This window comes from Anolis carolinensis, chromosome 4 (assembly GCF_035594765.1).
Source record: "Anolis carolinensis isolate JA03-04 chromosome 4, rAnoCar3.1.pri, whole genome shotgun sequence".
NCBI lineage: Eukaryota > Metazoa > Chordata > Lepidosauria > Squamata > Dactyloidae > Anolis > Anolis carolinensis.
In genome coordinates this window covers 19,036,638-19,063,822 of record NC_085844.1, presented here as the reverse complement: position 1 = coordinate 19,063,822, position 27,185 = coordinate 19,036,638, and the positions used below count along the sequence as shown (strand labels likewise).

Sequence of the window (27,185 nt, the reverse complement as noted above, 5' to 3'; positions counted from 1 at the left end):
GTCAGCAAAAATGGCTAGGCGTGTCAGTGCTGACACACATGTCATAGGTTGGCCATCACTGGTCTAGGGTGAGAGAAGAACTCTTTGTCAGTTGGAGGCCAGTGTGAATGTTGTAGTTCAGGGGTCCCCAAACTAAGGCCCGGGGGCCAGATGCGGCCCATCGAAGCCATTTATCTGGCCCCCATGGCACAAGGGCAGAAGGGGGTTGGGCTAAATGGCCCAAGGGGTCTCTTAATAATAATAATAATAATAACTTTATTTTTATACCCCGCCTCTATCTCCCCAAAGGGGACTCAGGGCAGCTTACATGGGGCCAAGCCCGAATAAAAACAATAGCAATATAAAACACAACAATAGACAAAAAACATGCACACGCTCCTCTTCCAACCCTTATTATTATTATTATTATTAACATTGAGGCTGGGTGGCCATCTGTTAGGGGTGCTTTGCTTGTGCTTTCGATGCACAAAGGCAGAAGGGGATTGGACTCAATGGCCCAAAGGGTCTCTGCCACCCTCTTTTGTTGTTGTTGTTATTGCTCGGTGGCCAACTATAGTCCGGCCCTCCAACGGTCAAAAGGATCGTGAACTGGCCCCCCGTTTAAAAAGTTTGGGGACCTCTGTTGTAGTTAATCACCTTAATTTCCTGGCTGCGGTCATTTTCCCGCCTAGAAATATAAAGTCTGTGACTGCCTCCACATTTCCTCCCTCTGCCTGAGTCCACACTGCCATATATCCCAGTTTGAAGCAGATAATGTGGGATTTTATTCAGTTGTGTGGAAGGAGCCTCGCTGCTAAATGAGCTGTCCCGCATTTTACTTTCTTCTTTGCAAGGGAGACCTTGTGACAAGCCTTCCTGAGGTCCAGGTGTGCAGAAGAAGGCCAAGGAGGGAGGGAGGGGGAGAGCAGGTGAGAAAAAGGGAAGGCGGCAGGAAAGGTGGCGTCGGGCGGAGCAGAAAAGGAGGCGGAGGAGGAGGAGCCCGACACAACGCGCCCCTCCACCTGCGCCTCTCCTCCCTCCCTCTTTCTTTCTCTCTCTCTCTTCTTACCTTCCTTCCTTCCTCCCTCGTCGGAGGCCACGTCCGGGGCTTCCTTCCTTCCCTCCTTCTTTCCCTGTCGCCATGCTCCCTGCCCGCGGAGGAGGGGGCTCCATGCCGCCGCCCCCCAACGCCACTGCCCACTACCCGCCGCCCCGCATCACCCTCCCCTCGGGCCTGGAGATCCTGCGCACCTACTCGGGGGCCTTCATCTGCCTGGAGATCGTAAGTCAACGCGGCAGGGAGCGATACAGACGCGCAACAAGTGGGAGAGAGCGAGAGCGCGCTTTGGGTGCACCCTCTCTGTGCATTGATTAAATCCTGCGCCTTTTTGGCACCGCTCGAAGTGGCGTGGAGTCTGGAGAGTGGTAGCTCGACGTGGTCTTCAGCCATGGCCGTTCAACAGAGTAGATCAGGCATGGGCAAACTTGGGCCCTCCAGGTGTTTTGGACTTCAACTCCCACAATTCCTAACAGCCGGTAGGCTGTTAGGAATTGTGGGAGTTGAAGTCCAAAACACCTGGAGGGCCCAAGTTTGCCCATGCCTGCTGTCTCATTGCTGATGAGGTCCTTCAACAGCCCTGCCTTAATGCTTTGTAATCCTGGGAGTTGTAAATTGAATAGGCTTTTAGCCTTTTCTGCATCTATTTTGACGCGGCTTTCACTGTTCTCTTTCTTCAATTGCACAATTATCTTCCCCCTGAATTTCAGTACCCATTACTCAAACTATTGGTAGTTGATGCTGCTGTTTTTATGTTATTGTCTCACTGCAATGTTGTTGATTCTACTAAGATATGTTTTAATCTATGTTTGGCTTTAATTTTTGTTGGGTCTGATTTATCCGCATGTAAGCCGCTCGAGACCCTTCGGGGAGATGGAGGCGGGATATAAAAATAAAGTTATTATAAAAAGGTAGTGACCAACTCTGGGGGTTGGTGCTCATCTCCATTTCTAATCCAAAGAGCCAGCGTTGTCCGTAGACACCTCCAAGGTCATGTGGCCGGCATGACTGCATGAAGCGCCGTTACCTTCCCGCCAGAGTGGTACCTATTGATCTACTCACATTTGCATGTTTTCGAACTGCTAGGTTGGCAGAAGCTGAGGCTAACAGAGGAGGAGTTCACTCTGCTCTTCGGATTCAAACCTGTGACCTTTCGGTCTGCAAGTTCAGCAGCTCAGCGCTTTAACATGCTGCACCTCTGAGGGCTCCAAAATAAAGTTATTATATGTTGTTGTTATTCAATGCCATAATATCACCAGACTTGTCATTTTATATTACCTTTAGGGTTCTTTACCAAACTACAAGTCTCTGTAATATTGAACCATGGCAATTAAGGTGGTGCCAAGCTTTATCATTTCAACAGCATAGATGCATCCTTTGTTCTGCTCCATGCCAAGCCTTCTTGTGTTCACCCAGGGAAAACTGTGCAAAAATTTATCATCTTGAGCACCTATTACTCACAAGGGATAGGATGGGTTGCTATGGGTTTTCCGGGTTGTATGGCCAGGTTCCAGAAGCACTCTTTGGCCGAGGGGACTAAAGATCCTGTAAAGCTATGATTCCATAGCATTGGGCCATGGCAGTTAAAGTGCTGTCAAACTGTGTTAACTCTAGAGTGTGGACGCACCCATAGAAATATAGTAACCACCTTGTTTTGTTTTACTTTGAAAGCAGGCATCCAAGTATTCTATCCCTTGTGTTGTTGAAGGCTTTCATGGACAGAATCACTGAATTTTCCAGGTTGCATGTCCATGTTCCAAAAGCTTTCCCTCCTGATGTTTCACCACATCTATGACAGGCATGCTCAGAGGTTGTGAGATGTTGGAAACTAGGCAAGTGGGGTTTATTATATATCTGTGGAATGTCCAGGATGGGAGAAAGAACTCTTGTCTGCCTGAGGCAAGTGTGAATGTTACAATTGGCCAGCTTGATTAGCATTGAATAGCCTGGCAGCTTCAAAGCCTGGCTGTTTCATGCCTGGGGGAATCCTTTGTTGGGAGGTGTTTGTCTTAGGTAGACAAGAGTTCTTTCTCCCACCCTGGGCCTTCCACAGATATATAAACCCCACTTGCCTTGTTTTCAACACCTCACAACCTCTGAGTATGTCTGCCATAGATGTGGGCAAAACATCAGGAGAGAATGCTTCTGGAACATGGCCATACAGCCCAGAAAATTCACAACAACCCAGTAATTCCGGCCATGAAAGCCTTCAATAACACAAGGGATAAGATACTTGGATGCTTGCTTACAAAATAAAACAAGAGGGTTGCTATGTTTCTATGGGTGCATCCACACTCTAGAGTTAACACAGTTTGATGGCACTTTAACTGTCATGGCTCAGTACTGTGGAATCATAGCTTTACATGCCAAACAGTGGTAATTCCTCAATGTATCTCCCAGGAATCCATAGCATTGAACCATGGCAGTTCAGTTGGTGTCAAGCTATATTATTTCTATTGCATAGATTCAATACTCAGGTTCTTGACTACTCACCATATTCTTCCTCCGGTAGCTAGGTATATGTTTTCTTCCTCCCTTCTCTGTCTTATGTAAAAGGGGAAAAGATACTACAGGGTCCATCAGACTAAAATTCTTGACGTGTTTTCTCATTTTCCTGCAAAATCTCTCTGAGCTCTTGACACATCTTCTTTGTTGCAGTTTCAATTGTCTTTTTCTGATTTACATGCTTAGACATCTTTCCATTTTTCAAATTAAGATTACTTTCCCGAAAGCATAGGTTGTGGATTTTTAAAAACTGTCTTGACAGTTAACAGATAGCTAGAGTGGTTTAGTCCTCATTGTTAGACTGCAGATTGACCTGGGGTTGAGATCTTAATTGGAGCCATGTCCTCTCAGTCTAACCCTACCTTACAAGGGTGTTTTGATGTTGTTTGGCCATCTGTTGGAGGTGCTTTGAATGCAATTTTCGTGCTTCTTGGCAGGGGGTTGGACTGGATGGCCCATGAGTTTTCTTCCAACTCTGTGATTCTATGAGGAAGATATGAGCTCTAGGTGTTTTGCACTGAGGTTAGTGGAGCAAAGCATGCTATGATCAATAAATAGACACCACTTTTAATAACTTCCCATTCCTGTTTTCTTTTCCAGCCAATCTACTTCTCTTTTCTCAGCCCCACAAATCCTACTTTGAGCTCCTAACCCAGAGGTGTAATTTATGCAATCCTCCAGAAGTTAGCAAATGGCAACTCCCAGCAGTCCTATCAGCATACTGGCTAGTAAAGGATGCTGATATATAGAGTTCACTAACATTTTGAGGACAACCCAGTTCCCATTCATTTGACCCTTCCCATTGAACTCTTTGCATCAGTCAGACTTCCGCAACCCAGTGACCTCCAAATGGGTTGGACTACAGCTTTATTCTTTGCAAGGGCAATGCTAACTGAAGATGATGGATCCTGTGGTTAGCCAATTTGGGTGTCAGGTTGGGGAAGTGCCTTTTGGACTCCCTCTTCTCACTGAAATAATCAGACCAAGCTGATTTGTATCAATTCCATAATTCGGCCATGAAGCCCAGTAATATAATTGTTTAATTTTTTAAAAAATGTATTGTACATTTTAGTTGTATTTTATTTTAACTCATATTATGAGCTGTCTTGAGTATCAGATTGGTACAATGCTGGGATATAAATGAAAGAATTCAAATGAAGCAGTGATCGGCACTCAGTCCATCATGTATGAATGGATCTTCTGTCCAAATCTTGCTATTTTATAAGTGAGAATCAATCTCACCACAGCAGGGGTCCCCAAACTTTTTAAACAGGGGGCCAGTTCATGATCCTTTGGACTGTTGGCGGGCCGGACTATAGTTGGCCACTGAGCAATAATAATAATAATAATAATAAAAAAAAAAGAGAGTTGGAAGAGACCCTTTGGGCCATTGAGTCCAATCCCCTTCTGCCTTTGTGCACTGAAAGCACAAGCAAAGCATCCCTGACAGATGGCCACCCAGACTCAATGTTAATAATAATAATAATAATAATAATAATAAATGTGCCATGCCAAAAGATCTCAGCCAGCATTTAGAAACAATAGACATTGAAAAATTACGATCTTCCAACTGCAGAAGGCCACCCTGCTGGGATCTGCGCGCATCATCCGAAAATACATCACACAGTCCTAGACACTTGGGAAGTGTTCGACTTGTGATTTTGTGAAACGAAATCCAGCAGATCTATCTTGTTTGCTGTGTCATACTTATAATAAAAAAGCGGGTTGAAAGAGACCCTTAGTCCAACCCCCCTCTGCCTCTGTGCACCAAAAGCACAAGCAAAGCATCCCTGACAGATGGCCACCCAGCCTCAATGTTAATTAATAATAATAATAATAATAATAATAATAATAAAAGGGTTGTAAGAGAAGAAGAGACCCCTTGGATCATTTAGCCCAACCCCCTTCTGCCCTTGTGCCATGGGGGCCGGATAAATGGCTTTGATGGGCCACATCCGGCCCCCGGGCCTTAGTTTGGGGACCCCCTGCACCACAGCATGCATATAAAGTGTGTGCCTTTCTACTCCCTACAAATCTGTATGGTTTTTTCCTACATCCATCTCTAACCCTTTTCTGCACCACATCTTCCTTTATCCCTTTCCACTTAACCTTAGCCAGTTTTGTTTACAGCAGTAATTCCCAATCTTTGGGCCTCCAAGTGTTTTGGACTTCAACTCCCAGAAATCCCAGCCAGCTTACCAGCTGTTAGGAATTGTAGGAGCTGAAGTCCAAAACACCTGGAGGCTCAAAGGTTGGGAACGACTGGTTTACAGCCTATTTTTGCGATCAAAATCTTGTATGCTATCAAAGATTCATCTCATGTAGGTAGAGCACCTGAGTTGCCACCTTTTTCAGTCCAGCAAGGTTCCTCCTGTGTGACCTGCAGAAACCCTGGGAGTTAAAGCTTTTGGAAGATATTAGAAAAGCAACACTTTCCAGTTATAGAATTGTTAATGCCACAAAATATTTAATGGGATCAACTTGGTAACTTAGGTTTTGTGTCTGAATCTCATTTCTTGCTTGAAGGGATGAAATCAGTTAGCCGCCCAATGTTTTTTGGACTACACCTCCCAGCATTCCTCACTATTGGCTATGCAGATCTGGGCTGTTGGGACCTTTCTTAAACACACCTACATCACCGAGACACCTCTTACGATTATAACTCCATCTGCTCCTCCCTGACTTGATTCTTCTTCTGAATCATCCATTCTTTTCTTTAAAGTTCATTATCTTCCTGTTATTCAGTAGTCATAGTAGCAGGATGCAGCCCTCCAGTCCCTATTCCTGAGATCCTTAGCTGCTGTACTATTGGAAAATCTAATGTAGAAAGGCTGTCTGGTGGCACATAAAATAGGTCAACCTGATTCAAATGTGGTCACACTGAGATTCCAGCCTATTTTCTTTTCAATTTTATTTTCAAGCAATCATTCTCAAACATGTGACAAGTACAGTTTCATAGGGTTTTCTTAAGCAATACTCAGGGGTGGTTTGCCATTGACTCCCTTTATCATCTGATATTCATTCACAATCCTTCATCCAAGTACTGACCACCACAATCCCACACCTGACTGTGCTTAACTTTCAAGGATCTGGTCCCTTCAGTGGGTGTTGGCAAAACTTCCCCTGCTACTAAGTAGTACCATATTGTACAAATGTAAGAACAGGCATTTTTAAAACCTTATGACAAGGCTGTCTTTTTACAATGAGTATGTTACTTGAACAAGTGTGCCATATAGAATGATTATCTTAAGAAGTAATATACTAGTTTCTAACCAATTAAAGTGTTTATGATGTATTGGAGACATCTAGCTATATACTCTTTTGCCTTGCAGGATGATACTGAGTTGGGACTGAGTAAGGGATGAGGAAGTAATTACGGACATATGTGATTTCTTTTTGGCTGCTTCTGTGAGAAATTCTGAATGAGATCATCTGCTTAATAAGTTGAATTGGCAAACCGAAGGGAAATTTCTGGGAATAAGCTTCAATGAATGCAATTGGATTTAGTACACAAGATTATGGTGTACATAGAATTTATGACATATCTTCCAACAGATGAAAACCAGGACATGTGGCCAAGCAACATAAAAGTAGGTTCAGATAGCAGATGTTATCAGTGAGGAAAAATATAAAATCTTAAAGGACTGCAGCAGTTTGCTTTTGCCTTAGCCTGTCAAGATTGTGTTTTCTCCTCTCTTTCCACTCAGGCCCTATGTAAAGTTAAAACTGCATTATATGGACAGTGTAAAGGTAAAGGTTTCCCCTGACGTTAAGTTCAGTCATGTCTGACTCTGGGGGTTGGTGGTCATCTCTATTTCTAAGCCGAAGAGCCGGCGTTGTCCGTAGACACTTTCAAGGTCATGTGGCTGGCATGATTGCATGGAGCGCCGTTACCTTCCCGCCGGAGCGGTACCTATTGATCTACTCACATTGGCATGTTTTCAAACTGCTAGGTTGGCAGGAGCTGGAGCTAACAACGGCCTCTCATGCTGCTCCCGGGGTTTGAACCTGGGACCTTTCGGTCTCCAGCTCAGTGCTTTAACACACTTCGCCACTGGGGCGAAGTGTGGATTCATATAATACAGTTTAACTGTGTTGACTACATTGACCATATAATGCAGTTTCAAACTGCATTATATGGCAGTGTATATGGGTTCTTAGTTTTTTTAATGCAGATTACTTGGGCCCTTGTAACTCTGTTAAACGGGGACAAATGTGGAAAGTGGAAGGAGGAGAAAAAAACCAAGTCAGTGGCTGAAAATGAAGGATAACAGAAGAGTAATTGGGACAGAAATCAGAACATTTAGAGGGAAGAGAGTAAGCTTCTGCTCATAAAGATCAGGACAGCATCTCTTCTGTGAGGTAGAAAATATTTTTTTCTTTTTGTTTGGTTAGTAGGATTGCACATACTCAACAAATGAGAAGCAAAGTTCAAATGTTTTGAGGGTACAAAATATAAGCACCTTTTTATGCATGGGAGTGGAGGTAGTTGGGAAAGATAGTAGGATCTTAATTAGGGCCAGGAAATGCAAAGAGAAGACAGCATTGCTACACCTGTGTTAAATGGGAATTTCAGCAGTTATAGACTGTTGGGTTTACATAATTTATAAGTGGAGGATTACAAACTGAAATAGGCCTAGTCATAAATCAAGTTGGAAGTTGGAAGTGCAGCTGTAAAGGAGCTAAATAAAGTCCTCAAGTATAGACATATTACTGAATACGAAAGTCAGAGCCATCCATATCACAATAATTCCAGTTTGTATGTGCAGTTGTGAAAGCTGTACAATAAAGAAAACTGACAGGAAGTTCAACTTATTTGAAATGTGATGCTGGAGGACAGTTTAGTATATTCCCTTCAGTGTCAAAAAGACAAATAAATGGGTCTTAGGGCATGTCAAGCCTGAACTCTTCTTAGGAGCAAAAGGATGAAACTGAAGTGATGTTGCTTTGAACATAGGATGAGATGATGTGAATCTTTGAGGGAAATCATAACGCTTAGTAAAGTGGAAGATAGTAGGAAAGGAGGACGATCACAACACAAGTGGATTGATTCAAGAAGTAAGCCATGGTTTGAGTTTGCAGTACCTGAGCAATGTGATCAGTAGCTGGGAGACTTGGATGTCTCTCATTCATTGGTTTCTTATAAGTTGAAGCCAACTTATTGGCAAATACAGTAACAACAAAGCTAATCAAGGAAGCAGCACCTCTTGAAAATCCTTCTGCTACACAACAGTTTAAGCTCCTTTTAAATTTTACTATTTGCTCATTGGTTACATTTATACCACTTTTCCTCCAGAAAGCTCAAGGAGACTTTTGTGGCCCTCTGCCTTCCCACAAATCTGTGAGGTAGATCAGGCTTGGGACCTGCCTATCTTCGTGATTGCATCATCCCCTACGAACCTCCACAATCTCCCAGATCTTCTGGGAAGGCTCTCCTCTTGCTTCCGGCCCCGTCACAAGTGCAGCTGGTGGGGACGAGAGAGAGGGCCTTCTCGGTGGTGGTCCCCTGGCTCTGGAACTCTCTCTCCAGGGAGATCAGGATGGCACCTACCCTGTCCATCTTTTGCAAAGAGCTAAAATCGTGGCTGTTCCACTGTGCTTTTGATTAGATGGTTCCCCAGAAAACTTTACCCCAGCTATGACCCAAAATCTAGTCCTGGAGTCCCAAACTAAGGCCCGGGGGCCGGATGCGGCCCATCAAAGCCATTTATCCAGCCCCCATGGCACAAGGGCAGAAGGGGGTTGGGCTAAATGACCCAAGGGGTCTCTTCTCTTCTAACCCTTATTATTATTATTATTATTATTATTATTATTATTATTATTGTTATTGTTATTATTATTATTATTATTATTATTATTATTATTGACATTGAGGCTGGGTGGCCATCTGTTAGGGGTGCTTTGCTTGTGCTTTCGGTGCACAAAGGCAGAAGGGGATTGGACTCAATGGCCCAAAGGGTCTCTTCCAACCCTCTTTGTTGTTGTTGTTATTGCTAGGTGGCCAACTATAGTCCGGCCCTCCAACAGTCCAAAGGACCGTGAACTGGCCCCCTGTTTAAAAAGTTTGGGGACCCCTGATCTAGTCCTTTCCCTTTACTCCTGTTTCCTACTCAGAGTTATAGTGTTCTACTTCATATTGCCCTCTATCCCTAATTTTTGCCATCTGACATTTGCACTTTATCCATCAGCTCTGTCCTCACAACTGATTTGCACCAGCCTGCTCGCCTGAGCCTAGAAACTGTTTACTGTTTCAGGCCACTAGTTGTTTATTGGATGGTTGTTTTATGCTGTGTTATGTTGTTGTCTGTTTATATTGTGTTATGATGCTGTTTATGAATTTTAAGGTGTTATATTTTAACTATGTTGATCGGGCTTGTCCCCATGTCAGCCGCCCCAAGTCCCTTCAGGGAGATGGAGGCGGGATACAAAAATAAAGTTGTTGTTGTCGTTGTCAGACTAAGATAAGTTGACTGACTCAAAATCAATTTTTTTTCATGTCAGGAGCGACTTGAGAAACTGCAAGTCGCTTCTAGAGTGAGAGAATTGGCCCTCTGCAAGGATGTTGCCCAGGGGATGCCTGGATGTTTTTACCATCCTTGTGGGAGGCTTCTCTCATGTCCCCGCATGGAGCTGGAGCTGATAGAGGGAGCTCATCCGCACTCTCCCCGGGTGGGATTTGAACCTGGCAGCTTGCAGGTCAGCAGCCCAACCTTCAAGTCACAAGGCTTTAACCCACTACTCCACCGGGGGCTCCATCAATCAATGATTGTATGGCTCAATGATGACTAGAATCTGTATCCTCCATGTCTAACCATTACGCTGCTCGTGCCCCTGTTTACTTGACCTGTTTCCTAACACAATATTGAGTCTGACTAATGGAATGTACAACTCTATTAAACCTGAAGACAGCTGTCAAATATATAGTTAGACACTCCTAAGAGCAGTTATCCCCGATTTCACTTACTCATGCTCAAGAGAGAATTGGTCTCTACAGGAATTAGCTGGGTCCTCCAGGCAGTGCTTCCTCCAGAAATTACCATAGTGTTGTGTTGAAGAACCTGCCAAATTCCTCTCTAGAAATCTCTAGGTCCTTCCAATGTAACTTGATGGTAAGCTTGGGCTAGAAGTGAGGTAATGTAAGGGCATTTGTTCATATACATAGTTTCCCATTACCATGATCCAACTGGGAACATATCTCTTGTGGAGATGGGTGTCTTACTATTTGTTGTCTGCCCAAGATTCTTAAATGTTGTGGGCCTTTGTGCACTGGGACCGTTAGAATAGAACTTGAAAGAGATACTTTGGAGGACTACAAAATCAATGAACCTTCCAGTCAGCATATCCATAAGAGTAACTAAAGGCTTGACATTTCAGAGTGGCAAAATAACCAATGGACAAGTATAAGGCTCACTTCAGTTGTGTCTAAAAAGATGATCACAGTTAAAGGCACACAGCCCCCTGCTTGCAATTTAAATATCTCACTATTGGCTTTAACTTCTCTGCTGTAGTTTCATGCTTTCCTTTTCTCCATTGCAACATAAACCTAACCAATCGGGGAACAAATAGTAAGCATTTTGATTTTCCAACTCTGTTCCACAATGTGATTTGGCAGTACACCATGATGACTGAGGGACAACAAAGTGACATAGCCCTTCTTGGCGTGGGAGGGTGAGGGCAATTCTCTGTTGCTGAGTCAACCAACCTAATGTTCCCTGCCTTGCTGCCATGATACCTGTTACAGTGTGACTAGGATCTCATTAGTCCTGTTTCCTTAGCAACAGGGACATGTCTTGTTTGCATATATCCTTCCAAGCCTTCATTAGAAAAAACATGAAAAAAATGTGCAGTGGCTATGAAGAACAACTAGAAAAGTGAGCAAGCATTACCACTGCAAAATCTGCCCAATTTCCTTTTCCTAACATTCCTTGTATGTAATTTACTAAAAGACCTAAGATTGATTATTACCCTACAGTCAGAGCTTACCCTTTCTCACAACATAGTTATAAAGTTAGGATTGCACTTTAATTGGCTCCATTCTATGCAGTCCTGGGATTTGTAGTCTGTTGGGGCACTAGAAATCTCTGGCTGATAATTCTATACATCTTTCTAAACTGTAAACCCCATAGGATAAAAACATGGTACTACAAGGACTAGGATCCATATTAATACAGTAAGATCACTGTAGCTCCAGGGAATATGATCCTGGTTGGATTGCAGTTATCTGAAAACCACAGATACAACTGAGTGCTATTAAATTATCTTGCTTCTGGTCCCAGGGTATCTGCTCAAGAAACCTTACTGTGTGCAACCCCATCCAGGATGGGCTGCTAGCTCAATTCCTAGACCTGAGAGCCACTGTCTTATCCAGGTTCAGCTTAATTTTATTAGCCCTCATCTGGCCCAGTACAGCATTCAGGCACTCGTCCAGCACCACATTAGCCTCAGTTGACTCCAACAACAAGGAGAAGTGGACCAGACTGTGATGAGCAGTTCAACATTCATTATGAATTCACTAATTGACTTCGTTGCTTTTCTTTTGTGTCTTCAAGTTGTTTCCAATATATGCTGACTCTAAGATGAACTTATCACACCATTTTCTTGGGAAGATTTGCCTTTTGTTCACCTTCCTTTGAGGCTAAAAGAGTCTGACTTGGCCAAGATTACTCACTGGGTTTCCATGGACAGGCAGGAATTCAAACCTTGCTTTCTGAAATTGTAGTCCAATGCTCAGCTATACCACGCTGGCTCCTCATGAACTTCATATGGAGAAGAAAAAAACCTATCTCAGGGTTTTCTCAGATTTGTTCAGAGGGGCTGAGAGAGTTGATCATATTTAGAAATCAGTAGAGTTAATAAATTCATAAACAAATCCATTATTACAACCATTTTCCCCATGAATTCTTGTGTCAGTTTTATTAAAACTTTGAATTAAGAGTTTATTGCCAACTTCAGTAAAGTGTAAGTTCTGATTAAATTTCTAGCACAATGCTATACATGTATATTCATGAATAAGTGTCATTAAATTCGCCGGGGCTTCCTTATAAATAAGTTGAAAACCTTGTCGCCTTAATCTTTTTCTGCCAAAGGGTGTGTTAATTTCGTTCTGTTTCCAAACCATTTATTTCATGATGCTAACAGGTGTACCACCCTTTGCCCATGCTGGAAACAGTTGTGTGTAATTTATAATACAAACATATTTGTCCCATATTTGCCAATGTGCTCTTTCTGTTTTTTATTTAAACAGTTGAACTAATTTGTGTTTTGTTTTTGGATCTCACACCTCCAAAGAAGGAAGAATGGCAATTAAAGACCTTCTTGTAAACAAAGAAGACTAATGCAGCTTGTTATGCCACCTCCACCCCATGGTTCTCCATGTCTATTTGTAATGTATGTGTTTAAGGCAAGATGCAGCTCTCCATGCTTCTTGGACTGTAGGTCCCATGAAGTCTCACCAGCATCGCCAATGAAATTACGACAGTTGAAGCCCAGCAAAATTTGAAGACCTGTGCTTTGCCTATCCCAGCTCTAATGCAGGTCTCAGGAACCTTTAGCCATCTAGATCAGTGCTTTTCAGCCTTTGGTCCTGCAGTTGCTTTGCACTTCAGCTCCCAAAATTCCTGACAATTGGCTATGCCAGCTGAAACACTTGAAAAATTTCAGGTTGAGAACAACTAATCTAGACTATAATGATTTTTATATGTACGTATTTGTATCCCACCTTTCCCCCAATTTGGGACTCAAAGTGATTTGTAGCAGTTAAAACATTCAAAAACTCTTCTCTTACAGACATTAAAAAGGAACTCAAACCAGAAAAATCAAACCAGATCAAAACATAATAAAAAGAAAACAAAAATAAACAATTCTGTACATTATGTAAGCCCTGTTCCTTTTGAACAATCAGTCTCCAAAACCATGTCAAAACAAGGACATCTCTGTCTACTTGCAGAAAGATAGAAAAAAAATGTGCCAATTTAATCTTACAATGAAAGTTGTTCAGTAGCCTGAAAATAACCACCAAGAAGCCCACAATATTTTTGGTTGAAAAAAGGAGGTGTGACTATTATGTGGTAAAAAAGGGTGCCTTTGTTCGCCGGATTCTGGATTGGTTTTTTAAAACTGTTTTACTCCTGGAACGAAAAGGAGGGAGGGGAGCTCAGTGTTTGTTCAAACTGTCTTTAGAAACGAATGGAGTTTCTCAGTTTTATAAACGCCTGCAATTTTATGCAAGGAAAGAAAAACCATTTTGGGACCCCAAAAATGGAGGTATGACTATTATGTGAGGAAATGCAGTATATCTACCAGATGTATCTTTTTGGGTGACAGTGTTGGAAATGTAATAACACTTCACTACAAGGAAGGAAGGATACCTCACAGCGGGCAGTGGTAATAGTTAGACACTTTGGGTGACCTGAAAAAAGTTCCTTCTATCCTGAATCTCTGTGATGTAAACTGATATTCTTAGGGATGTTTTCTCCACCTCTTCTTTTTCCCACGAGTTTATTCTCAACTTTCCATGATATAGCTAGCTAGCTTCTGTCATGGAAGATTGAGGGTAGACTATCTTAGAATGGAGATCCTACAACAAATCTTAGTTTCTTTCTCCAAGCCATTGGTGTGTTTGCTCCTCAAATATTATTTCTAATTGCTGAAGGTGGGGCAAAGGGAAGGTGCTTTTCAGAAGATCTCAAAACACAGGCAGGCTCACATGGGAGAATCAAGTTCTTCAGATTACTTGGACCTGAGCCCTATAAGGCTTGGTAGATCATAACCAGTACTTTCACTTGTAACAGAAAATTGAGCGGTGGGCAGTGGTGCTGTTGCAAGAAGAACGTTGTTTGCTCTTTTTAGATAACTTAAGTTAGCAATCTGGCTACAGTCCTTTGGACCAGCTGAAGTTTCTGAACACTCCTAAGAGGCAGTTCCACATATACCACCTCATCACACAGAGACAAGGAAGTACCCTAACATGCTGCTAGAACGCTTCCTTGACAGAGCCCACCAGAAGTCATCACATGATGTAAGGCTACTTCCAGCGGGGCTCCTTAGAGGAAGCATACTGGCAGCCTGCTAGGACACTTCCCTGAGAACACAGGAGGCTTCTCGTGTTCTCATTAAAAAGAATGGGGAAAGCTAGGCAGTGATGCTTCCTCCTGTGGGATAAGGTAAGGGGTGCAGCAGGTGATGCGGGGCATTGGTTTTCCTCTGCTGCCCCACAGATTTGGGCCTCAGTGTGATAAGTTCCATAGTCTCCCAATTCTTAGAAGACCCAGGTAGCACGGCCAAGGAAATTTGATTATTTATGTAATAGGATAGCCAAAATCTCTGGAAGACCTAAGCTCTTCAGATCTGCTCTACTGAAAAGCCTCTAACAACAGAGATAGGAATTATGTGGCCCTTTGGATGCTGGTGAAATGCAGCTCCCAATATCCCTAGTAGTATAGCTAAAGGTGAGGAATGCTTTGAGACCCGTATGATTTTCATTTCTATTACAGCAACAAAATACATGAAATTATTGTTGAATCCTATACTTCGCCCCTGTGGCGAAGTGCGTTAAAGCACTGAGCTGGAGACCAAAAGGTCCCAGGTTCAAACCCCGGGAGCGGTGGGAGCGGCCGCTGTTAACTCCAGCTCCTGCCAACCTAGCAGTTCGAAAACATGCCAATGTGAGTAGATCAATAGGTACCGCTCCAGCGGAAAGGTAATGGCGCTCCATGCAGTCATGCCGGCCACATGATCTTGGAGGTGTCTACAGACAATGCCGGTTCTTTGGCTTAGAAATGGAGATGAGCACCAACCCCCAGAGTCAGTCATGACTGGACTTAATGTCAGGGTAAACCTTTTACCTTTTTACCTATACAGTACATCTGTGTTATTATGTAACTTCAAGTCACTTCCAACTTACAGCAAGCATAAGGCAAATCTATCTCAGAGTATTTTTGAGGAAAAGAATATCTGACTTGTCCAGGTTCATCCAGTGGGTTTTCATGACTGAGCCAAGATTTAAACCCTGGTCTCCAGAGTCGTAATTCAACATGAACTACTAAATCATACTGACCCCCCCCCCCCCCAAATTATGGGGCTTACTCTAGGGTAGTGGTTCACAACCTGTGAGTCCCCAGATGTTTTGGCCTTCAACTCCCAGAAATCCTAACAGCTGGTAAACTGGTTGGGATTTCTGGGATTTGTAGGCCAAAACACCTGGGGACCCACAGGTTGAGAACCACTGATCTAGGGATAGATACAAAGCTTTCCTGCTGTGGAGTTAAAATGAAAGAGGAAGCACAACTACCTTCTTTATAGCATTCTAAAGGCAGCAGACAAGAGCTAGTAAAAGTAAAATAAATGTTTGTAATCTGTTTTAATTTTAGTTTTCTTAGCATGACCTTTATGTTTTCCTCAGCTGTGTGCTGAACAGAGGGGCTTAACATGATTTTGCTTCCTCTTGTGCAGAGAAATTGATAGGGAAGGTTTCAGTTACTGGATAATTTGCTGCCACCTGTCTATTAAAGGGACATGGACCCTTTTCTGTTACACCAAACAAAAAACAAACAAAACAAAAAAAAACCCACACCCAACCTGATGAAAGTGTTGGTCCAATTGCTGAAATGGAGACAAAAACATTTTAAAATTCACTGAAAATGCAAAAGTGTCATTGAACTTGCCAAATGAATCATCAAAACAATCTAGTGAAAGTAACTAGTAAACATCACATGTCTCACCCCAGAAAAGTTACTCTTTAATTTTTTGTTTTTTGTTTGAAAATTAATGTTAGTATCATTTTATGAAAAGGACCATGTTACAGATGGTATATGTACAAGCTTTGCTTTTGTCAAGGGTAAAGAACCGAGTCACAGTGTTCCAAATACAAACATTCCTAATACATTCCAGAAGATTTCTCCTTCTTTTATGACAGTATTCTTTGTGGGTTTTATACACACGTGCATAAAAAGCCAATTTATTTTCAGCTGTAAACAAAATTATTTCCTCTTCTCCCCCTTCCCCTTTTTTATGTTCCTTTACAGCTTTTTGGAGCCATAGTCTGGATTTTAGTCGCTGCCACCAAAGTTCCTTTACCGTTGCTACAGGGATGGGTGATGTTTGTGTCGGTGACGGCATGTTTCGCCTCCATCTCCTTCCTCTGTGTGTTTCTCTTCAGCTACAGAGAAAGAATTTCTATTGATTGGAACCGTGTGGTAAGCATTTCAAAGGCACTTAAAAAAAAGAAAGGGGGGATATATACATTGCAGTGCAATATGACAATATTTTAAATCTCTGGGTAGATTCTTGGTTTTGTGATGTTTGATTAATGCTGTTCTGCTCATTAAACTAGCTAGACTTAAAATGGATTTGACAAGATGCATGTTGCCATGATTTTACTCCACTCTATGCCTTTAATAATGGGGACATGAGAGAAGCCTCCCACAAGGATTGTAAAAACGTCAAACATCCAGGTGTTCCCTGGGCAATATCCTTGCAGACGGACAATTCTCTCACACTAGAAGCGACTTGTAGTTTATCAAGTCACACCTGACACGAAAAAAAGTTATCTCAAGTCCATTGTCAACCATCTTGGGATCTATAATTTAACAAGTTTCTGATAATTCTCTGCAAGGGAGTTCTAGTATCTTTGTCAGAGATTTCTAAACTCTCTAAACTACAGATTTCATAAATGGAGCCATGGCAACAGGAACAAAACTGTGCAGATGCATCTCCCATGTTGTGAAAAGGCTCTTTTTTTTTTTTAGTTCTGTATTTTAAAAAGTATCACATCAGAGTGGGCTGTTCTGGTTTTGTTTCTCTGGTCAGCTGTAAAGTGGGTTTACTACAGCTCTGTGATGCATTGACTTTCTTTTCTCTGCTTTGCACAGTACTGTCTTTCCTCCTTTCTGATTTATATCACATACCAGGGGAGGATAAGCAAATAAGGCCTTTGTTTATGATCCTTTTGCAAGTCTGGACCAATGAGAGGGACAGATATTTACAGAAGTGGTTTCATGTGTTTGATTTGGAATCACATAGATTTGGTGCAGTGAAATGACTACCGTTTTAAACTCTAGCATTTTGTGATAGAAAATGAGAGAATTCCACCTACAAATCAGTCGCTGTTCCAACAAATGTGTCAATCATCCCACTCTCTTTCACCAATGCCATTTGTTCTGCTTACTCAATCGACTAATTAATCAATTGACGTTTCTTTGTATAGTTCTGGGAGGCAAATGCAGCCCTCACAATCTATTAATAGGCTTTGGTAAATTCCTTTCATTAAAATAATAATTGTTTGTGTGTTTGTATTTCTCCCTTAATGACAAATCTCCCTCTGCTGAATATGTGCCATTTTTTTCTTGGAAAAAGGGTTGTTTTTGCATCGAGACTGGTGACATGCAAATTTGGTTTATGAATGTTGATTTGAGAGGTCTCATTCATGCTTATGCAAGCTGTAACAAGATACGTCAATCCATGACTATACACTGATCTTGGGGCTTATAAATGTTACTCTTTTGGACAATATCATGCCACCTCGGGAATTCTGAGAGCTGTAGGCTTTTCAAAAAGTAATATTTCCAAGTTATACCTAATGTGTCTAGGAGTGGGTCTGTTGGTCTTAACAGCTTTTGACTATGAGCAAACCTATGAGTAGTAATTTGCATACTGGTGAGAAAGGGGGCACATTTTGCCATTTTATGGAGCATTTCTTATTGTTTACATCGCTATTCCACCAAATACGGTGCCAATCTCTGACACACAGGGAGAAACACCTGTTCAGTCCCACACATGAAATAGTTTATTAAGACCTGATCTAATCCGTCAAAAAAGCCTTCTGTTTTTAAGGTGAGGCTTTGGCAAGAAGCTCTGTAGCAGACAGGTCTGGACAAGAGTACAGGATAGGCGTGGGCAACATATTCCTCATTGTTGCCTCTTCTGGCAAAGCTTGATGGGAATTGCAGTCCAACAGCATTCCTGATCTATGATATACCAGAAGTCTTGTGAGTGATTGTGGAGAGGAGAGGCCCACATGTAAAAGAGTTAAGAATGTTACAACACCAGTGGATGAGGAATGCCACTGGGAATTGATTTTCAGTTGTGGATAAGCTTGTCAACTTTTTATACATATCCATAATATTGCATTGGTTCTTGCCTGCATGTCCCTTTTTTGGAGGGGAAGCATTATAAGAGGAGAATTGGGGTCCATGTAGAATTCATGCAGTCTGACACCACTTTAACTGCCAAGGCTCAAAGCTGTGGAATCCTGGAAGTTGTAGTTTGGTGAAGCACTAGTACAATTTTTCAGAAAAGGTGAAAATCCTTGTAAAACTACAACTATCGTGATTTTGTATCATTGAGCCATGGCAATTAAAGTGGTATCAAATTACATTGATTCTATAGTATAGAATTAACGTAATACAGTAATTCCAAAGGGCCGCAGAACCTTACAATAATCCTGTACTTAAAATGTTGTTGAAATGTAGGCATTGCATTCAGGGTTGGATTCTTTTTTAAATTAAGCCTACAGTTCTTTCCAGCTTAAATATGAAGGCATTGGCAGGCTGAAATGGATGGAGGCAATTTCTTTTGCCAGTTCAAAAACAAATTGGTGCCAACTCCTAAGCTATCCTTAGTTGGACAACATAGAGTTGGCGTTTACTTATCTTTGTCTAATGCCGGATGCTGAATGAGTATGGATTAGGACAAGCCCAGACCTGCTTGTGGTGTGACTTGTCCCTAAAGCCTTATCTTAAAAATTGAAGAGCTGTTTTAGTGGATTAGACAAAGAGCAGCATTTTTTTTCTCAGCAGTGTCCATCTCAATGCTTCTAGTTAGCCAACAGGTAGTACAGATTGAAGTTGGTTTTCCCGGCTCCAGATATTCCAAAATATCTTCACAGTGCATTGGCCTTTTACAATATGTGGACAGCAGTTTGGTCAGTTCTGTTCCAATAGTTTTGTGCTTTGAGATGACATGTTACACAAAGGTAATAAACCAAGGGCTTATGTCCTTCTACCAGAGGTTTCTCTCCTGGCTACAAAGGTCTTGGGATTTTGCTTCTACTGGTGACAGAGAACTTCATTGTAAGAGTTGCCAAAAGAGGGAGGAAGTTCCAAGTCAGGGCAACTGGGCAGAGGAAATGAGATAATCTGCCTCCTAAATCCAGCACACACTGTACTACTCATAAGGCTGTGTGTACTTCCTTCATCCGTGAAGGTGACAGACATTTAGGCAACGGAGAAATACAGTAGAGAGCCCAGCAGGCTAGAATAGGAACGGTGGTTCGTTTCGTCCATATTTCTTACAATATGCTTATTATGCTCTGTGTTTTAGTTGGTCTTCCTTAAAAGGACCCCAGCTCTGCTATGTAAGTGTATTGATGAGAAAAGATTTTTTTAAAGTTGTTCAACAAACTAGTTGGCTTCTCTTCATTGATGTTTATGATAGTCTAGCTAAATTCCTTTTTGTATTATGGCAGGGAGGGATTTCATATGACTGCTGAGTTGCAAGGACAATGAACTGCATCTCGGTTTTTAAAAGTAATTATTTTGGGATAAAAAGGTAAAGGTAAAGGTTTCCCCTGATGTTAAGTCCAGTTGTGACCGACTCTGGGGGTTGGTGCTCATATCCATTTCTAAGCCGAAGAGCCGGCGTTGTCCATAGACACCTCCAAGGTCATGTGGCTGGCATGACTGCATGGAGCGCCGTTACCTTCCCGCCGGAGCGGTACCTATTGATCTCACATTTGCAAGTTTTTGAACTGCTAGGTTGGCAGGAGCTGGGGCTAACAAGTGGGCGCTCATTCCGCTCCCGGGATTCACCTTAGTTTCACTATAGGCTGGAGTTGACTTGAAAGCACACAACAAAAAACATTGCCACTAATTTCTAATGTTGGAAACAAGGGATGGGCTGTCACTGAATCCAAAAATTTCCTGTACCAATCTCTCTCTGTTTTGGAGTAGATGTAGTATCATTACATCACATTACATGATCTTTCAAATAAAATCCTAGGAGGCCATGGCTCAGCAGCAGAGTTCTTTGAGACATTTACGACTCAGGTTCAGAGTTAATGATTTTGAATTTCTCCCATATAAGTGCATGTCATTCATTCTTTGTTTCTAGATGTCTCTAATTTACTTGGGTTCCTGAAACCCTAAATCTGTGGTCCCAACGTTTGTGATATTAGTACATGGCATAGAAATGAGCCAACAATGAGTTGTGGTGGCAAAAAAAAGCCAATGGGATTTTGGCCTGCATAAATAGTAGTATGGTGTCTAGACCCAGGGTAATCAAGCTACCCCTCTTGGGCCTTGGTCAGACCACACCTGGATTGTGGTGTAGGCTCCTTCTTTGGAGGCTTTTAAGCAGCGGCTGGATGGCCATCTGTTAGGGTGCTTTGAATGCAATTTTTCTGCTTCTTGGTAGGGGATTGGACTGGATGGCCCACAAAGTCTCTTCAAACTCTGATTCTATAAAATGTTTAAAAATAATATTTTTAATTTTTTTCTGATTACTACTGTAGCATTTTCATTTCATGTACTCCTTATACACATAGCCATTCAATGTTTGTTTATAATTTAGGGCATGAAATAAGATTTGTGTACATTGAACAAACATAAAGCAGAGGTGTAGCTATCTTGGCTTTCTATGTGGACAGTTTTGGATTTTGTAGTATTTTGGATCTTGAATTCTGGATAATGGATGCTCAGCATCTAATGCAAATGTATTTTCTATTCCTAATTTACAGTTGAAGGCACATTTAATTTTGACATCTTTATCCATAATGAAAACCAATTTATTTTGCCCAATGGAACGAAGGATATGGAACACATGGCCCTGCAGAGGTTAATGGGCTGCAATTTCTATCATCCTTCACCATTGGCTGCTTTGGTTAGGATTGATGGGAGTTGCAGTCTAGCAACATGTAGAGAGTTACTGTGTTATCCACCTTTGCTAAAAAAGACCAAGTGCAGATTTTATCTTCAACTCAAACTAATTCTGTATTTTCTTTTCAGGATTTTCTTTATCATGCAGGGGTCTTTGTCTTTTATTTTGGAACATTTCTTCTGCAAGCAGCCACCACCTCTTTGCATTCTTATCCACTGAAGATCAGCTTCCACCAAGCCACCAATAACACCACATATATACCAGTTCTTAACGAGCACGAATACAACTTGAGCATAGCAGCTGCTGTAAGTATCACTCAGGTGCATTCTGAACTCATTTTGCTTCCAAAATAAATAACTAAATAAATCAGGGAGCTAAATGATGAGATAAGAATCTCTATGGGTCCCATTTTCTTGTTTTGCTCTAGTAGGGGGTAGAGGTAGGTTGGGTGAGGCTAGAACTGCAAGAACTTAACTCCAAGCAGATCACTCTCTAGTCTCTTCCTAAACATTAGGATGAACTTTCTGATGGTAAGAGCTATTTGGCAGTGGAACATGCTTTGAACTGGATTACATGGCTGTGTAGACTCATGCAATCCAGTTCAAAGCAGATGTAGTGGATTATCTGTTTTAATAATCTGGATTATATGGCAGTACAGAAGAGGCCTATGATCTATGATTCTAAAGTCTGAATCCATGACTTCTGCTCCAATGCCAGATTCCTTCTTCCAGTCTACTTCTCCTTCTTCTTGAAAAGCAAAGAAAAGTTATGTGTTGTTTGAATGGGTGAGTAAGCACCAGAGAATGTAAGGGCCCTGTGTAAAGACTGGGGGTAGTTTCTTAAGAGATGCTCTCTCTCAGGGTTCCAATTCTAGCCAAAGGAACTCTTGTCAAACATGTTGTCGAAGGCTTTCATGACCGGGAACACAGGGTTTTTTAAATAGTTTTTTAATACTGGTAGCCAGATTTTGTTCATTTTCAGTTTCTTCCTTTCTGTTGAAAGGAACAACCAAACACAGCACCCAAAAACGAGTCAAAGAACATGAAAGGCACTGCAGACTAACTCAGCCAGAGAAATCAGCCATAGCAGAGTACTTGATGAACCAGCCTGGACACAGTACATTATTTGAGAACACAGAAATGCTTGACCACTCCAACAACTATCATGTCAGACTACACAGAGAAGCCATTGAAATTCACAAGCACGTGGACAACTTCAACAGAAAGGAGGAAACCATGAAAATGAACAAAATCTGGTTACCAGTATTAAAAAAACTTAAAAATCAGAACAGTAAATAAAGACATGGGAACCAAGGGCAGCTAACAAACTCTAAACAAAGGATGCCCCCCAGGCAGGAAGCTAGGAGATGAAGATATTCAATGCTAATTGAGGTGATTAACTACAAAATTCACACTGGCCTCCAACTGACAGAGGTCTTCTCTCACCCTGGACTTTCCACAGATATATATAAACCTTCCTTGCTTAGTTTCTCCATACCTCACAACCTCTGAGGATGCCTGCCATAGATGTGGGTGAAACGTCAGGAGAGAATACTTCTAGAACATGGCCATACAGCCCAGAAAACATACAACAATCTTGTCCAACAGTCTCAAGCTCAGGCTTAGACCTGACCTTGGATTCAGCATCACTTTGGCATGACTGAGATAGTTTTTTCTTGCTCCTCTAGTCTTAACTATGCAGGCCAAAGTCAGGGGTATGCTGACCTTGGAAACATCGTTTATTTGAAAGTGCAAGAATTGCCCATGTTGACTTGGGGATACTGAGAGCTGTTGAGGGCACTGAGGAATAGAAGATTTTGGAGTGGAATAGTGGCCTTCTGCGCCCTCTTGGAGGGTCAGTGCAGCCTTCTAACCCCAACAGCTGCCCCTTCTGGGTTTAGACCAAAACCTGGGTTGAATATACTATACTTCTAGTAAAGGAGCCACTAGATTTCACTCCCCTCTTTGGTTCTCTATCACCATGTTGTGCAGGCTGTGAGGTATGATTTAGACACAAAAGAAACAAAGAACTTAACAGTAGGACTGTTATTTAGGATGCTAAGAGAAGGACTATCTCAGGACAGATGTAAAAGCATTCCAAATAATATCAGTCCACCTTAAAGTTGGGAATCATATGACTCTCCAGATGTTGTTGAATGACAACCTCTAGCATTCGTCACCATTGATGGTGCTGACTACAGCTGCTGGGTGTTGCAGCCAGTAACTTCTGACAGGCTTTCCAAAGAGGAGAACACATGAGCAAGGAGATATCCCAGGTGTCCCTACCCATTTACTTCAACTACTACCTTTTAAAGGATTTCTTGGTTTTTAGTACAAATCAGTGTTGAACCATTATTCACTTTTAGCATCTTTTGAAGCATTCCTTCTGTTATTTTAGGAGACAGTTTGGTGTCTTTCATTTTAATGAGGATATTGTCATCCATATATTCTTGGACTTCAACTCCTAGTATTCTTTACCATGAGCTGTGCCGACACAGGTTGATTAAAGTTATAGTTCAGCAGTATTGAGGAGGACTGCAGAATTTCTACCCCCGGTCAAAATGAAACCATGCACAACATGATTATGATAATAATAATGATCACCACCACCATCATCCATATAAGGAGCCCCTGGTGGTGCAGTGGATTAAAACCTTGTGCTGGCAGGACTGATGACTTGAAAGTTGGGTTGCTGACCTAAAGACTGCCAGTTCAAATCCAACCTGGGGAGAGTGTGTATGAGCTCCTACTATCAGCTCCAGCTCCATGCAGGGACATGAAAGAAGCCTCCCACAAGGATGGTAAAAACATAGAAAACATCCAGGCGTCCCCTGGGCGATGTCCTTGCAGATGGCCAATTCTTTCACACCAGAAGAAACTTGCAGTTTCTCAAGCTGCTCCTGACATGAAAAAAATCCATATAAAGCTTCCATGAACATGATACTTTACAGATATAAAATGAACAAACAAACCCCTAGTTCCTTGCCAACAGACTTACAGTCCAATTAATGCATGGCGTAGTAGTGTGGGAGGAGATTTAAGTTCAGCAGAAACTGCCTCTTTTTCTCGTCCTCCATGGGCAGGGCAGTGGTAGTTGAGATGGAGGAAGGATGTTTCCTCTGCTTAGATATCATGGAATTATGCCTTCCCTACTTATTTCCCTATCCAGCCAGAACAATGGCAGTTGAAGTAGAGATTAAGGCTTTTCACTTGCTTCTGGTCTTAGGCATGATGGAACTGTGCCTGCCTCTTCTTCTCTACTTTTGCAGGTATTATGAGACACCCATTACTAGATGATGAGAATTCTGTGAGAACCGTGGCATAGGAGAAGTATGTAGGCAGCTCAGTTGGATGTGGAATTCACTTTGCTTTCTCCTCCCCCTTGCAGATTTTTGCTTTTGCAACAACAGTTTGCTACGGATGCAGCACAGCCCTTGCTTTGAGAAGATGGAAGCTATAGCACTAGAAGAGAGAAAGACACCTGGAAAGCATCCCATCTGCTTTGTGTGTTTGTTTGGATGATCAAACGGGATTCAGCCCACTTCTCAAATAAGAGTTGACGTTCCAAAGGATGTTTGGAGTCCATTTATATTTTTCTAAAAATGTTCATATGCAAAGAAATAAACTCCATGCATAATTAATACCTTTTTTTGACAGGGGAAAAACATGTTTATTGTAAAGCTGTGTCAGATGTGCCATTCTGCTTTAATGGCCTCATTTCCAAGTTGCAAAAATGGAGCAACAGCATTTTGGGGCCACTTTTTTAAAAAAAAAATCAGGAGAACGCCTTAGCATTTTGGGACTATGGACAAACATGATGGGAGCAGCAGGGACCTTTGTGTGCAAGTTTTTCTTTTTAAAATGCTACATTGCTCATTGCCATTAGCAGTTGTCACCTTCTCCCATCCCAACTTCCATAATGTTACATCCAAAGCCTCATTACATATGAGGAACATGGTGCCAATCCATTATGACCCCAGTTTTGTTACCTGATGCATAAGCAGAGAAATTTGTTAAAGAGAAAACACACACATGAACCATTACTGCTTTCAACATTTCCTCTCTCACTTTTTCCTTTTCTCCCCATATTCTCTCCATTTAAAACAACATTCAAACAATTTAAACATCAAGAAAAAAGTGCGGTGCTGGATATTTCTGCCAGCTTTGGTTTATTTATTTCTCTGGTTTTTGGCTCCTTATTTTGATTGAACCTACCAGGAGCATTATCTTCTGCTACAGATAGTATTATAATAAAGCTGAGTGGGAATAATCATTAATAGACAACTCAATTTTTGGTGCTAAACTAATGCTTGCAGGATATTTTAAGAAATCCATGCAGATGTGTTGCGCGTTGCACACATATGCAAACACAGGGAGGCAGCTATAAAATACTCAACTGCAGACTTATTTCAGGGAGAGAGTATGGCTTGTGTGGAACACGGTTTGCTAGGTCTATCGTCACAATTCTTGTCACACCTTTACTAACATCTCGTGTTTTTGAACCCTGCTTAAATATGATATTTCTCTTCTGTTTGATTGATATTGCCATGAGCCTGAGGCTTTGGAGATCTAAAATCCTGGCAGCCCAACCAAGTGAACTTGCTGAAATGACTAGCAATTACTGAATATCAATTGGTGGATTTCTCCATTTCCTAACACTTTGCGCTTGATGTCTATGCAGCTAGGTTTGTAGGGTTTTGTATTAGTAATCCTAATGTAATCTCATAGGAATCCAGCTTTCATTTTTAAATGGCAATTTCTGAGAAGAGAATGGAATACTTAATAATCATCCACTATGTCAGTCATTCTCAACCTGTGAGTCCCCAGGTGTTTTGTCCTACAACTCCCAGAAATCCCAGCCAGTTTACTAGCTGTTAGGATTTCTGGGATTTGAAGGCCAAAACATTTGGGAACCCACAGGTTGAGAACCACTGCACTATGTACAGGGGTCTCCTTGGAGTTAGTAAAGTATGGCATGTCACCTGTAAAACTCATAGCACTTTATGGACAAGGTCATTATAATGACTTTGGTGAATAATTATAGAAAAGTGTGTATCACTGGCAGAGAACAGAAGTGTCCCTTTGTAAATTATTTTTGATGTTTTGCTTGGAAACAAATAAGTGTATCTCTATTCAACGTGAAATCATTTGAATTCGGCCTAGTTCATGGATCTCAAAACATTCTCAAAGCACAAGTTTTACCAGTTTGGTTTTTATTGAGGCACTAACCTAGAAAAATGTGCTCTGGGTTCAAAACATTGTTAAACCTTTTTATTTTTTACACTTATAGACTGAGCCAACATATTGAAATCCCCTTTTTAAATGGTTTGCTTGCTTGAAGTATCTAGTATCAGCTCTTATTTACATATTGCTAAGATAGCATATGGTTTTCAGTCCACAAAATGAACCCATGTGCTGAATTAACATATATATCTTACTTTGATGTATGCTATGCAAGTCTTGTTGAAACAATCTGGAGTCCAATCCCAAGTTTTGTAGGTAAGATCTTGCATATGCATTTTTTTCTATCTGTGCCAATGCTTATTAATCTTGACTTGTGATTTCCAGTTTATAATACCGACATCTGCTCTTTAAAACAGCTTTAGATATTTAATATCCTATTGCTTCTTATGTTAGCTGATTTCATTATAGCAAATATATTTATATTACAGAACACATCTGATGCATTTGTGTTTTGAATGTGGAAATGTGCATTTGTGGCTGACTGTTGTGTGGATTTGCTTCCTGTAATCATAAAAGTTTGCACTATTTTA

The 27,185-nt window shown here is 41.6% G+C and overlaps 1 protein-coding gene across 1 annotated transcript; it reads left to right on the top strand.

Annotated features, from left to right (window-relative positions):
- The first annotated feature begins 945 nt into the window (after positions 1–945).
- mal2 (mal, T cell differentiation protein 2) lies at positions 946–27,185 on the top strand. Its single transcript, XM_003224822.4, has 4 exons — positions 946–1,261; positions 16,564–16,734; positions 21,541–21,717; positions 24,800–27,185. Exons 1-4 carry the CDS (start codon positions 1,121–1,123, stop codon positions 24,869–24,871), a joined length of 561 nt encoding a protein of 186 aa, XP_003224870.1. The 5' UTR covers positions 946–1,120; the 3' UTR covers positions 24,872–27,185.